Here is a 14,674-nt window from a genome sequence, read left to right as displayed (position 1 = left end):
AATACCCACAGCTTAGTGGTTAGGGCACACTTCTGAGGAGGTGGAAACCAAAGTTCAAATACCTGCTCTACATCAAGCAGAGGGAGGAATCAAACTGAGGTCTCCTATCTTGGTGAGTGCCCTAACCTCAGCACTAAAGGTTATAAGGATAGCAGCTAATCCTCTGGCCGTTTTCTGAATCAATTTTAAAAATGCCAGAAAACAAAACATTTTGGGTTGAACTACATTTTTTGTTCAATCCAAAATGGACTTTTTTGATTTTTTTTAAAAAGAATTCCCAGATTCCGTTTGATGCAAACCATTAAAAAAAAAACAAAAAAACCCGTTATTTACCGGCTCAACCTTTGTGGTGTATACACAGCAAAAAAAGTGGCCAAAAAAAGTGCTTTTGCCAATACAGCTTATACCAAAATAACTATGCCAGCAATGACACACTTATGCCAGTACAACTGTGTCTATAATAGGGCTTTTGCTGGCATAGAAGTGACAAAAAGATCACAACCCTAGCAGAGACTGCTACACCCAAAGTTTCTAGTGTAGGCCTGTTTGATAATTGGGGGAGGTGGGGAAGGAGTCAAAGCAGAACAGGTTCATCTGATCAGGCATATGAAAGGGGAAAAAATGGTAACATTTTTGCAATTTTTTAATCAGCTTTATAGTTGGTGTACTGAAATTTGGCATGGAAATAGTTCTCAATGAGCTCTTTTGAGTTGACATGCCCAGTACATTTTTGTATCAGTCCTTCGCTAAGTTCGTAAATATCTACTGTGCCTGGTTAACTTAGTTATGCAATGGAAAGTACAGTGGCAGGACAGGATTTTGACAGCGTCCTTTGGGACCCTGTAAGGTGCGAAAACATTAGAGAGGTCTCCACACTTTAGACTGATGAGGGAACCTTTGTCTAATGTGCCTTGAGGGATCGACAAAGATTGATGTTAAAATATAGGCCACCTGAGTTCACAGCTGAATCTGTAGTTAACTATCTCCTCTTCTGAATTGCACCCAAGGAAGGCTCTGCATTGAAAAGAAAGCGTGTAGTGCTGACAAAATTATCAAAATAAATACTTTGGAGAGAAGGAAACATATATTTTAAAAAGTTTAAATCAATAGACTGAACCATTATGACAATGAAAATGGTGTGAGTATCTGATCTGGGGCATTTCAGATACTGGGGCATTAAGGTTGCACAAACATTTGGGTGTTTGTGCAACCTTAACACTAGTTTAATGGAGTTATTTCTATAGATAATTTACACATAATTAGCTAAGTAACTGTTCCTGCTGGGGAATATAAAAATAGGAAGGGAACATTAGTAAAGTTTCACAAGCCTTGTAATAACATTTATTGGTTAAAGATATTAGCAGCCTTAACTCCGTGTTACAGAAAGATGTCATTCTTCCACTCACCTTAGCAATTACACTGCTGTCAAAAAAGCAGTACACAACATACAAAAAGAACATGAAGAATGAAGTCTCTGTTTTATTTTATTATATCTTCCTTGTGTTAAAGCAATGTATTCTATACAGATTGTTTAGCCATTTGCTGTCAATTCAACTGGCCCATTACAGACATTAAATACAGAAAAGCCAAAATTCAGGGACAAAGTTGTCACATATTAGCATGTTAACAATGCTTTTCCTACTTCAACAAATATTTATTTAAAAGAAAGATGCTGCCAGCAGTTGCTCATCTGTTTTAGTAAAGGTTAATGGCCCAATTCACAAAACATTGAGGTATACTGACAAATGACTCAAAACTCAATGTACATTACTTTAAATGTATGTGTTTCTTTTATTAGACCTTCAATGTAGGCAGAAAAATTTGGGCTACTAATTAATCGAGCAGCTAAATGGAAAGATATGAGAGTGTCCAACATCTATTAATATGTGAAAAGGAAAATTAATTTCAATGTTATATCTAGTAGCAGATGGTGTATCAAAATACTTGTGTATGTATTTTTAAAATAATCTGAGGCATCACTGTAGTAGGTATTGTTATAAGCTAGTAATGGAAAAACCCAACAAGCAAATTTTAAGACATATTTTGAAATAGTGGCATGTTTTATCGCAATCCCAAAGCCACGTGTCTTCAAAAAGTGGCCTTTTTAAAGAACACACTAGCTCTAACCTACACATTGTTAGAGTAACCGTTAGCACTGTAAAGAGGCCTAGGAAAACAGAATTGAAAATGGAGGCACGAGGTAGGGAGAGAATTGTACAGAAATATCAAGAAAAATATCACTACATTATATTTTAACAAATCATTTCCCTCTACCTGGCGCCCAGTCAGCTCTGGCATTTGTAGGAAATTCCAGTTGCAAAACAAACAAGATATATTTATATCTAAATAAAATCAGTTTGAATATCCTTGATATCTAATAATTTCTTTTGAACAGACTGATTGATTTAAAATTAGAAACCAACATGTTTTCATACTTTAGCTCTGATTCTTTACATCTTCATCAAGCTAAGTAATTCCTCCACTAAGGGAGTTTACCAGGTCGACTGCACCGATGCACATGGGGCAAATGGGGAGCAGAGTTTGAACTAGCAAGCTTTTATCCTAATATTTGTCCATGCAGTTTTTTCTTTTTAAATTCTCCACCAATACACCAAATATTTTCAAATACTCTTGAAGCTGCAGACTGATATTTCTTGAATTTCTGCAGCTACTGTATATTGCCTGGAAATACTAGAAACAATGTTATTTGTGCCACAGTTACAATTACCAAATGATAATACACAGGCTTCGTAATCAGTCATGATGGAATTATAATAGGGGGGAGGAAGTTCTTTAAATGTTCATTAATACAGAACAATAATAGGAGCCTACAGCTTTTACTTAACATTGCCATGTGACTACTTATTAATTCACAAGTAGTCTACAAGTTCAAGAAGTTATTGACTGCTCCATATAATACTCACAAACACGTCTTTGGAATTCAACAGCACTTCATAGCCCTTTGCAGTATCAAGCGTGTAGGAGAATTCCACATCAGTTAAAATATAGCTAGCTATCTGTACATATATATAACTGCCATGTGTGTATATTAAACGGCAGTTATACATGTGGAATCCACTGTTAGTTGCAGAATTCAAAATTCTTGGATTTTCACAATTACACGGCCACAAAATTCTTTGGTCATAGAATCTGTTTAATGAGCTTAGCTGTACAGTACAAGTCTGAAATGGAAAAGCCACACTACAGTGTGGCCTAGAAAGTTCCATAGAAACAAATACTCTTGCTGATTAAATACTGAAGCCCAAAAAATGTTGCTTTCTCAAAAAAAAAAAAAAAAAAAAGTGAGAACACTGCTTTTCAATTAATTTGTTGCTTGCTCTTGTAGCTACTTTCCTAGTACTGTGTTTGCTGGAAAATGGATGAGGTTGTGAGGGGAAAAATAGCCTTCTTCCTGATCAATTTAGAATAAGATCTTGGCCCCACTGAAGTCAGTGGAAATGTTGACACTTGACTTCAATGGGGCCAAGTTTTCAGCTTTAGTCAATTTGAATGATGGCTCCTCTTCAATTGTATTATACCTCCCTAATGTGAAATTTGCTTTACGCCACCAGCATCCTGGCAGCTTGATTGGCTGGTGTTTGATGAAATTATCGATACTGATATTGGATTAAAATGCTGATTAAAATGCTTAATGATCCCCCCTTGACTTTAAATTGCTCACTCAAGATTTTAGAGATGCTACCAGAGTATTTCCCTCTCTTCTTACCTGCTTCACTTTGTCTTTTCTCTGCTTCTTCCATTATGCTTCTAAGTTTGTGGTAGGATACCAATATCATGACCACAAAAAACATTGACTGTTAGCCACCCCTTCGTGTAACCTACCAGTCAATTCAAAATATACCAAAACCCAAAGTTTAAGAACCATTGCAAGGGTCACATTTAAAAAACACTCATTTTTGAGGTGGAGAGTCAAGGGAACACTAGTATAAAAAATAACCAGAATTCCAAGCTGAGGGTGAACACTAAAAGTTTTAAAGATATTTACTTAAAAATATCTTACAAGATGTAAAAACAATTATAAAAGCGTTAGAATTAGGGCTTTCACACTGGTAAGCATGATAAAAAAAAGGTAATAATTGGAGATATACCAATCTCCTAGAACTGGAAGGGACCTTGAGTCCAGCCCTCTGCCTTCACTAGCAGGACCAATTTTTGCCCCAGATCCCTAAGTGGCCCCCTGAAGGATTGAACTCACAACCCTGGGTTTAGTAGGCCAATGCTCAAACCACTGAGCTATCCCTCCCCATTATCTTGCTTTACAAGATAATGGGGTTACATTCCTATGATGACAAAGCTACCATCAGTTATACTCGCCTTATGCAAAATTGCATACCATGTCGCCATTTGGGGGCACCTAATGTATGTCGCCATGGAAAAGCAGAGATCATGTTAACCTATCCTCATCTATGGCCAACTTCTAGAAATATCTAGTTTGGAAATTTTTGCCTGTAAAGGAAGGAAAAATGAACCAACATAGCAGCTTTCTAAGGTTTAATTTTCCTTGATAACAAATCCTCTCAGACCACTTCAGATGAGAAAATGGTGCCAAAAAATGTTTGCCCAAGTGCTGAAATATGCTGCGTGAGAGAAGCTTTTCAGGAAAAATAAACGCATTGAATTTTGAATCATATACCTAACAAACTTTGTTTTAAGATCACAGAAAATTAAAAAGTACAATTGTTTTTACATTTTAGCACCATTACAGAGTTAGGATTCAAACACCTCTTTTGCCACTGTGACTACCTTGCATCCTGAAAGCCAGAGTAGTCAAGATGAAACATTTAGGCTTCAGAACTCCGTAAGTGAACAACAACTGGATTTGCTGATGACAAAATACAATATAAGACTTTAACTTTTTCCCCCTTTAAATTAAGATTAGTCTTCCTGATTTCTGTACAGCAGCTGGGGTGCTTCTCTGTCAGCTAAATCCAAGTCCAAGTCCCTTTGGTCTCTGGATGGCTCTGACTGGTTCTGACATCCCTTTGCCATCGGGTCCCAGGCCTGTGCCAGGAGTCCAGCCCATACTTTGAAGCATTCTGTTTCCAATGTTGTTTTCTGGGATTGGTTGGGCGTTTTCACCTACAAACCCTGAGATTAAAAGAAACACACAGCATTAATCAGCACTGAGTGTGGAAAAGAGCAAGATAATCTCCTTTAAAGCATTAACCCTTCTTATTCTCCTAATTCATCTAATAGGTTGCTAGAACAGGCTGTCTTTGCATCCACCTCTACCCCGATATAACACTACCTGATATAATACGAATTCGGATATAACGCGGTAAAGCAGTGCTCCGGGGGGGCGGGGCTGCGCACTCCAGTGGATCAAAGCAAGTTCGATATAACGTGGTTTCACCTATAATGCGGTATGATTTTTTGGCTCCCGAGGACAGCATAATATCGGGGTAGAGGTGTATGTTGACTCATGGCTGTATGTTAATTCTACATATATGGTCTATAGTTTAACTTTCTTTTTTTTAAGAATAGCTCAATTTTTAAGCATTACACATTTATTTTTGCTGCAGATCTTTTAAGCATGAGAAGAACATGCTGGATGTCAGACTCAGAGAAAACTCAAAACCTGAATAAATTTATCAATGTATGGAGAGGACTATTTGACTACTAAGTTAGGTACAGATATCAAGCATGGGCCTAAGAATCATCACCCCTTATCTTTCCACCCTCATTGATACAATAAATGCTTTTCATTCAACTGGAGTATGCTGAGATGTTTAATAATAAAACAACCAATTATTTATGACTGAATTCTCACAACAGCAACAAATGCAGAGCAGACAACTGATATAATATTCTTCAGAAACAAGGTGGGTGAGGTAATATCTTTTATTGGACCAACTTCTGAAACAACAGAAGGTGGTCCAATAAAAGATATTACCTCATCCACCTCATCACTCTAATATCCTGGGAGCAACATGGCTATGGCAACACTGCATATAATATTCTCCAGTCCATTTGTATGCTATTTCAGTAATTTGTTTTACTAAAGATTACAGAAAGATTTAAAAGGCAAATATAAACACTGGGAAGTACAATATGAATTTTCATTGAAGAATGTTCCCTTTAAACAAAACGGTACCAACTTTCCTATATGCATTGCTTTTCCATTTTGATAAATCATCACAGTCTTAAACTTCCCCTAAATAAAATATAATACTGTAACATTCCAACTCTTAAACATCACTAAACAAAACATTTTTACCATCACAAAACATATCTATGAATGTGGCCAAAGGTTGACTTACCATTAATCAGAAATAAAAGCAGATTCTGATCTTGGTTACATAGGTGTAAGAGTCAGTTGATATCAATGAATTTATACTGGATTTACACCAGCATAACTTAAAAGAGAATCTGTCCCACTGTCTGTAAAATACTCTGAACGTGAAAATTACTGTATGAGATTGGTAGGTTTATCCTATTCGATCTCAATTTATCCTTTTAAAAAAGAAAAAGCTTATTTTGTGTCATTGAGCATGAGGAATCCCTGATTAATGCCTAATTGTATGCTACTTTACAATGTAAATGAGAAGTGGCCACTTGTACAGTTTTATGTATCTCAGACTTGAGAACATTATTTTTAAACAAAGTTGTTTGATATGTTTTTGAGTAATATCTTTTCTACAAAACGAGTGTCCATACTTTTATCATATGCTGGTACTCCCTCAGTACCACTATCTGCTTGATATCCTGTTAGAGGAAAAGCAATTCACATACTAGGAGACTGAATGTCAATAGTAAAGGGGTTAACCCCAACAGATTTACTTTTCTTGTGAATGTAGAAAACAGAAGTATTTGTAGTAGCAAAGGAAAATGAAAAGTGAAAGGCATTTAAATCTAACGCCTTTTCTCTTCCATGTACTAAACTTCTGTATTACAGAGTTTTGGAGCTGATGCACTGGTAAGCTTTCCTGCATGCACTGCCTTGGATAAGTGCCTACTCCTGATATAAATGCAGGTAGTATGAATTATGAAATGGGGGAGGAAGTAAGGTGTACAACATCCTGCCCTGCAGGAGGAAAAAAAGTTAAAACCTCTTGTCTACACTGAAGGTGAGATGTTTCAGGGAACTGGATTTTTGTTTAATCTGCTCTGAATGAATTTCCAAAGCTTGCCAGATTTGGGCATTAGCCATTGGGGTATGGACAATGTTTTTTTCCCCTCTGTATTTGTACCGCATGTAGCACAATAGACTACTGGTCCATGACTCGGGCTCCTAGATTCTACTACCAATAAATTAGTTTCCCACCCATTCATACTAGCCTGCCCCTCCCCCCCCCCCTTTTTTTTTTTTAAAGAACTCTAGTAACAACTGTAGGGAGAGCACAGTTATGTGTTTTTAGAGAGACTAAAGTTTTAAACTAATCATTTACCTCTGATGAGCAACTGGTTCATTATAACATTAACTTTACTAAGGAGTGTTAGAACAAAAGTTGAACAAATATTGTGAAGCTCCTCAACATACAAATCTAGAAAGCTACACTGAAACAGCGTACACAGGCAGCAGTCAAACTGAAAATGAGAGATGTATATTCAAACCTTCATGATATATCTTACTTGTGATTATTGTGGCAACAAATTTACAGTACTCAAGCATTATCTACTGCGGTCAGAAGAAAGCTAGACAGCCACTATTCCGGTCCCCAAGTCAAAGAAAAAGGAAAGAGTGTTGAGAGAAAGCTAATTTTAATATTGGTTTGAAGCGGTACTTAACGTTAGGTGATAAAGCCTCTGAAGTCAGTAGGCGCCAGGCTGTGAGAGGGTGCTCTTGAACTGATCAGCACAAAATTCAACAACAAAATCTTCCTTTCTTTTCAGGCCTCCCATAGATAGAGTTTTCATACAGACAAGTCCCTGACAATGACAGGGCATACACAGCGCAGGCTGTGGACCTTTTTAGCTCTTGCTTCTAGCACAGAAAATGGGGGAAAAAAATTGATGTCCAAACTAAATGACGGGTAAACACCTTTACTAAAACTACAGAAGTATCCATTAACTCACTTTTTTGGGGATAAATTCAGCAATGAAATTGGTAGTGGGGTCCTAATGTCTTAAAAACAATGGAAAAAAACAATGGAGGGGAACAAAGTTCACAGAGCTTCCAAGGAAAAGGGAAAAAATGTCAAGGTGCTCACACTATCTCAGAATTGGATATGTCAGATGATTCCTGAGTTTGCATTAGGATGGCCAGATGTCCCGATTTTATAGGGACAGTCCCGATTTTTGGGTCTTTTTCTTATATAGGCTCGTATTACCCCCCACTCCCGGCTCGATTTTTCACATTTGCTATCTGGTCACCCTAGTTTGCAAAGCAGTGCCAGATACACACTCTGGAGTGTAAACTATAGAGAACAGCCCAAAACAGAGTAAACAACTTTGCAGGTTCACTAGAGTCCATTTAAAAAGCATAGTTAACTTTATATAAACTATGTATCTTGCTATATCAAATCCAATTCCTCACACACTAAGAACAGAAAGAGGCTATAGAGATGAACAATTTGTACCCTGACACATGCTATTTAATAAACTCATGCTTCTATTTTTGATTTTTTCCTGTAACAGAATGCATTTCCTCTTTCTGTGACTGACAGGGTAATTGGAATACATTTTGTTTTAAAGACACTTAAGTACTTTTAAAATATACAGTATAATTACTTTTTCCACTCCATTGTACATGATTTTCTATTAGAACTCTAAAAAACCTCAAACCCTCTGAATTCAGCCAACAAAAAGGCTTATTTTTTGTTTTGTTTTTGTGCACAGAAACTCACCATGTATGTCCAACAATATTTTTGGATTTTGCTTGAGGTCTGTGCAACACCAAAAAAATTAAAGCACACTGTAAACAACTAATTTACTTTCCTGTTTTTATTTTCTTAGCAAGTGTGCAGGTGGGTTGTATTTTATTTCAAAAAGATTTGGTATCAACAGTACATTATCCCTTAGTTTAGTCAGTTTTGAAGCCTAAATCTTACAATGTCTTTATAAAAAGTGAATCAAATTATAGTTAATTTATCCTGCACATTTTGAGTCTCTCCACTTTCTATAAGAAGACAGCGAAGAGTCCTGTGGCACCTTATAGACTAACAGACGTATTGGAGCATGAGCTTTCGTGGGTGAATACCCACTTTGGCGGATGCATGTAGTGAAAATTTCCAGAGGCAGGTATATATATGCAAGCAAGAATCATGCTGGAGATAATGAGGTTAGTTCAATCAGGGAGAATGAGGCCCTCTTCTAGCAGTTGAGGTGTGAACACCAAGAGAGGAGAAACTGCTTTTGTAGTTGGCTAGCCAGTCACAGTCTTTGTTTAATCCTGAGCTGATCGTGTCAAATTTGCAGCAAAAAAACTTCAGGACCAGACTTCAAAGAGAAACTGCTGAGCTTCAGTTCACCTGCAAATTTGACACCATCAGCTCAGGATTAAACAAAGACTGTGAATGGCTAGCCAACTACAAAAGCAGTTTCTCCTCCCTTGGTGTTCTTTGCTGCTTTTATAGATCCACACTAACACGGCTACCCCTCTGATATAAGAAGACAGTTACTGGTAATTTTATTCATTGTAGTCCTTTTCCTCCATTCTATGACCAATCAGCACTCATAAATACCATTCTCATTGCTGATTGGTTGAAGGATGGGAAAGAATAGAGTATGACAAATAACATGTTACATTGTTTGTTACTTTTTTTTCCCTATGGGCTTTTATTCTCTAATTAAAAGCAGTTATTGTCCTTGCAATATACATCTTAAAGCTCAGCGTCTAACTCATGTCAATGGCACTTCTTGGACTGGCCAATGGGGCTTTCAGAGAGTGGTAAAAACATATTGTCCCTCAAAAGAGTTGCACTACCTCCAGGACATGTTCAGTCTTGACCCAGCCTCGAGCAAGAACAAGAACAACTCGCTGCTGCCACCTCACGGAAAAGCAGCTATGGAAAATGTGACATGTGAAAGGCAGCGACAGGGGTGGGGGGTGGGAAAGAGGCAGTGGTTATGAGGAACTGAAATCAGCACTCTATGTTAATAATTTGCAGGAATTTCACTAGCAGACCCTTCTGCCTTATAGAGACTACAAAATTTGATAGAAACCGTAATAATTTGGTTCCTGATTTGCCAGATGAGTCGGCAACTCACTGAAGTGGTTGCCATGACATAAGTGAGGGGAAAGAACTGAAGGAACAGTAACTTGGATGGCAAGACAGTGCTTTTAAATTCCTATACCTATACTGCGCAACAGCCACAGCCCAAAAATACAAACTAGTGTATATATACACACACATACACAGCCTCTGGAGCCTCTCTCTAGTATACATGTGCATGCTTAATATGAAACCCATAAATGTAAATATGAAATATGCTTAATATGAAACCCAAAAAGGAAAAAAAACTGTGTATTTTAAAAAAGTTTGAGGGAATAACAAAAACTTCCAATAAAATTTTTATTGTGAAATGATATTTATGATGGAACTAAAGGTACATTTCAATGAAATGTATCTCTCCAGAAGTGACCCCGGCAATTACAGGCTGGTAAGCCTGACTACAGTACCGGACAAACAGGTTGAAACTATAGTAAAGAACAAAATTGTCAGACACATAGATGAACATAATTTGATGGGGAATACATGGTTTTTGTAAAGGGAAATCATGCCTCACCAATCTACTAGAATTCTTTGAGGGGGTCAACAAGCATGCGGACAAGGGGATCCAGTGGATATAATGTATTTGGATTTTCAGAAAGCTTTTGACAAGGTCCCTCACCAAAGGCTCTTAAGCAAAGCAAGCAGTCATGGGATAAGAGGGAAGCTTTCTCTCATGGACTGGTAATTGGTTAAAAGATAGGAAATAAAGGGTAGGAATAAATGGTCAGTTTTCAGAATGGAGAGACTTAAATAGTGGTGTCTCCCAGAGGTCTGTACTGGGCCCAGTCCTATTCAACATATTCATAAATGATCTGGAAAAAGGGGTAAACAGTATGGTGGCAAAATTTGCAGATGATACAAAACTACTCAAGATAGTTAAGTCCCAGGCAGACTGCGAAAAGCCACAAAAGGATCTCTCAAAACTGGGTGACTGGACAACAAAATGGCACATGAAATTCAGTGTTGATAAATGCAAAGTAATGCACATAGGAAAACATAATCCCAACTATACATATAAAATGATAGGGTGTAAATTAGCTGTTACTCTCAAGAAAGAGATCTTGGAGTCACTGTGGATAGTTCTCTGAAAACATCCACTCAATGTGCAGCAGCAGTTAAAAAAGCAAAAAGAATGTTGGGAATCATTAAGAAAGGGATACATAATAAGACAGAAAATATCATACTGCCTCTATATAAATCCATGGTTCTCCCACATCTTGAGATATGGTCGCCTCATCTCAAAAAAGGTGTATTGTACTTGGAAAAGGTTTAGAAAAGGGCAACAAAAATTATTAGGGGTATGGAACTGCTGATGACAGATTAATAACACTGGGAGTTTTCAGCTTGGAAAGGATACGACTAAGGGGGGATAAAAACATAAGAACGGCCATACTGGGTGAGACTAAAGGTCCATCCAGCCCAGTATCTTGTCTACCGACAGTGACCAATGCCAGGTGTCCCAGAGGGAGTGAACCTAACAGGTAATGATCAAGTGATCTCTCTCCTGCCATCCATCACCACCCTCTGACAAACAGAGGCTAGGGACACCATTCCTTACCCATCCTGGTTAATAGCCATTAATGGACTTAACCTCCATGAATTTATCTAGTTCTCTTTTAAACCCTGTTATAATCCTGGCCTTCACAACCTCCCCATGCAAGGAATTCCACAGGCTGACTGTGTGCTGTGTGAAGAACTTCCTTTTATTTGTTTTAAACCTGCTGCCCATTCATTTCATTTGGTAGCCCCTAGTTCTTATATTATGGGAACAAGTAAATAACTTTTCCTTATTCCCTTTCTCCACACCACTCATGATTTTATATACCTCTATCATATCCCCCCTTAGTCTCCTCTTTTGCAAGCTGAAAGTCCTAGCCTCTTTAATCTCTCCTCATATGGGACCCGTTCCAAACCCCTAATCATTTTAGTTGCCCTTCTCTGAACCTTTTCTAATGCCAATATATCTTTTTTTGAGATGAGACCACCACATCTGTACGCAGTATTCAAGATGTGGGCGTACCATAGATTTATACAAGGGCAATAAGATATTCTCCGTCTTATTCTCTATCCCTTTTTTAATTATTCCTAACATCCTGTTTGGTTTTTTGACTGGCGCTGCACACTGCGTGGACGTCTTCAGAGAATTATCCATGATGACTCCAAGATCTCTTTCCTGATTAGTTGTAGCTAAATTAGCCCCCATCATATTGTATGTATAGTTGGGGTTATTTTTTCCAATGTGCATTACTTTACATTTATCCACATTAAATTTCATTTGCCATTCTGTTGCCCAATCAATTAGTTTTGTGAGATCTTTTTGAAGTTCTTCACAGTCTGCTTTGGTCTTAACTATCCTGAGCAGTTTAGTATCATCCGCAAACTTCCCACCTCGCTGTTTACCCCTTTCTCCAGATCATTTATGAATAAGTTGAATAGGATTGATCCTAGGACTGATCCTTGGGGAACACCACTAGTTACCCCTCTCCATTCTGAAAATTTACCATTTATTTCTACCCTTTGTTCCCTGTCTTTTAACCAGTTCTCAATCCATGAAAGGATCTTCCCTCTTATTCCATGACAACTTATGTCATATGATATATAATAGATATGATAGAGGTCTACAAAATCATGACTGATGTGGAGAAAGTAAATAAGGAAGTGTTATTTATTCCTTCTCATAACACAAGAACTAGGGGCCACCAAATGAAATTTATAGGCAGCAGGTTTAAAACAAACAAAAGCAAGTTTTTTCCCCCATACAATGCAGTTAACCTGTGGAACTCCTTGCCAGAGGATGTTGCGAAGGCCAAGACTATAACAGGATTCAAAAAAGAACTAGATAAATTCATGGAGCATAGGTCTATCGATGGCTATTATCCAGGATGGGCAGGGATGGTGTCCCTAGCCTCTGTTTGCCAGAAGCTAGGAATGGGCAACAGGGGATGGATCACTTGATTACCTGTTCTGTTCATTCCCTCTGGGGCACCTTGCGTTGGACACTCTCGGGAGACAGGATACTGGGCTAGAGGGACCTCTGGTCTGACCCAGTATGGCCGTTTTTATTTTTCATAAGGGCATGTAATTTTTCTTAACAGCTGTTGAAACAGGTACATTCTGGTTAAACAGTGCACTAGCATTCAATGCCATACCCTTGATTTTACAGTGATTGCCATGAATTAATTTAATTCCATCTGTAAGCTAAAAATCAGATCAGAGGTCTAATGCTGCTGCAGGCTCCACATCTGTTTAATCATTTTTGGACACAACAGCTTGCAAAAGTTCAGGATTTAAATTTGCTTAATATTTAAGAAATAATGTTTTACTAGTGTGTGAATCTCAGCAGGAAACAAACAAGTCACTGCTCAGTTTTGAACTATATGGCAAACTGCAAATATATTTTCCCTTAACTGTAGAATACCTCTTATTTAGAACATAACAGCTTACCGTCTAGGCTTCTATTTGTTATATATCAAAAACAGGACAGTTACCCAATCTACTACTGTTGTGACTTTCAATATTTAAAAAGGGTGGAAAGCTATAATATTCTTGTTATTGCTAATGGGGCAAAATCAGATTTCAGTTTATTGACGAAACTGACATCACTTAAATTATTTTGGATTTACACTGGTGTAACTAAAATCAGAATCCAATTCAGCATCTTCAATAAACTTTAGGAAAGCAACACAAAGGTCTTTTTCTGGCATAAGAATAAAGGAGGTGGATTTGTGCAATTTCAACTTTGACCAAATTATTTTTTTTTTTTAATGCTAAGGATAATTGCTCAGAAAATTATACTGCACTGAAATCTAGTCCTAGACGCTCATCTTTCTTTTATAAGATTAAAGATTTGTGAGTGGAACAACTATGCCTTAGCAGACCATTCCACAACTATTATTTCTTCTTCTTGCACTGCTGGCAGCCCTAAATCCGTTAAATCCTTTCCTAGAAGGATCTCCTTTTGCTTGAGCAATTTTTGCAATACATGGCCTCCTAACCCTTACCTCCTACCCTGGATCTCACTTATGTCTGTCACAGCAGAGTCAGTCTTTTTACTGCAAATCTTCCAAGGAGCATTGTGGATGGTAATTCACTTGCGTAATTGGCTCAAGAGATGAAAATCTTGTATCTGACTCTCTTACCCACTAATCTATCCAGCTGACTGCAAGCCTAATTGGCAGCTTGTTTAGTAATTTGGCTCCTAAAGTGTTGTATTGATGTTGGATAAACAGCCAATGGAAGGAGAGGTGATACATGCTGCTTCACTTTAAAATTTAGTGCACTTTCCCCCTTTTTCAGAAGACATTTAATACTCTATCTTTTTTTTGTTTTTGTTTTCTGTTTCCACACCATCTAGCTGAACGCAGGGATGTAAAACAGTAGGTTTTGATCCTGATGCAAGATGCCATTCTATCAGAAACATTATTAAAATAATAAACTCTTAGACTGCATCCTCTTTAAAGAGGGTTCTTGAACAAAAGTGAAAATCTGGGTTGCTGCCC

General features: G+C 37.6%; 1 protein-coding gene across 3 annotated transcripts in view; it reads right to left on the bottom strand.

Moving 5' to 3' along the window:
- Nucleotides 1–1,334: 1,334 nt before the first annotated feature.
- GPATCH2 (G-patch domain containing 2) overlaps nucleotides 1,335–14,674 on the bottom strand; it is a 185,272-nt gene continuing 171,932 nt past the window's right edge. For all 3 annotated transcript variants that reach the window (XM_045010249.1, XM_045010244.1, XM_045010245.1), the window contains one exon: nucleotides 1,335–5,109. In XM_045010249.1, the coding sequence (XP_044866184.1) occupies nucleotides 4,940–5,109 (170 nt within the window). In that variant the 3' untranslated portion in view covers nucleotides 1,335–4,939. The remainder of the gene's footprint in view (nucleotides 5,110–14,674) is intronic.

Source organism: Mauremys mutica, chromosome 3 (assembly GCF_020497125.1).
Source record: "Mauremys mutica isolate MM-2020 ecotype Southern chromosome 3, ASM2049712v1, whole genome shotgun sequence".
NCBI classification, from domain to species: Eukaryota; Metazoa; Chordata; order Testudines; family Geoemydidae; genus Mauremys; species Mauremys mutica.
The sequence above is the reverse complement of the archived record's forward strand: the minus strand, read 5'-3'. Positions and strand labels throughout refer to the sequence as shown.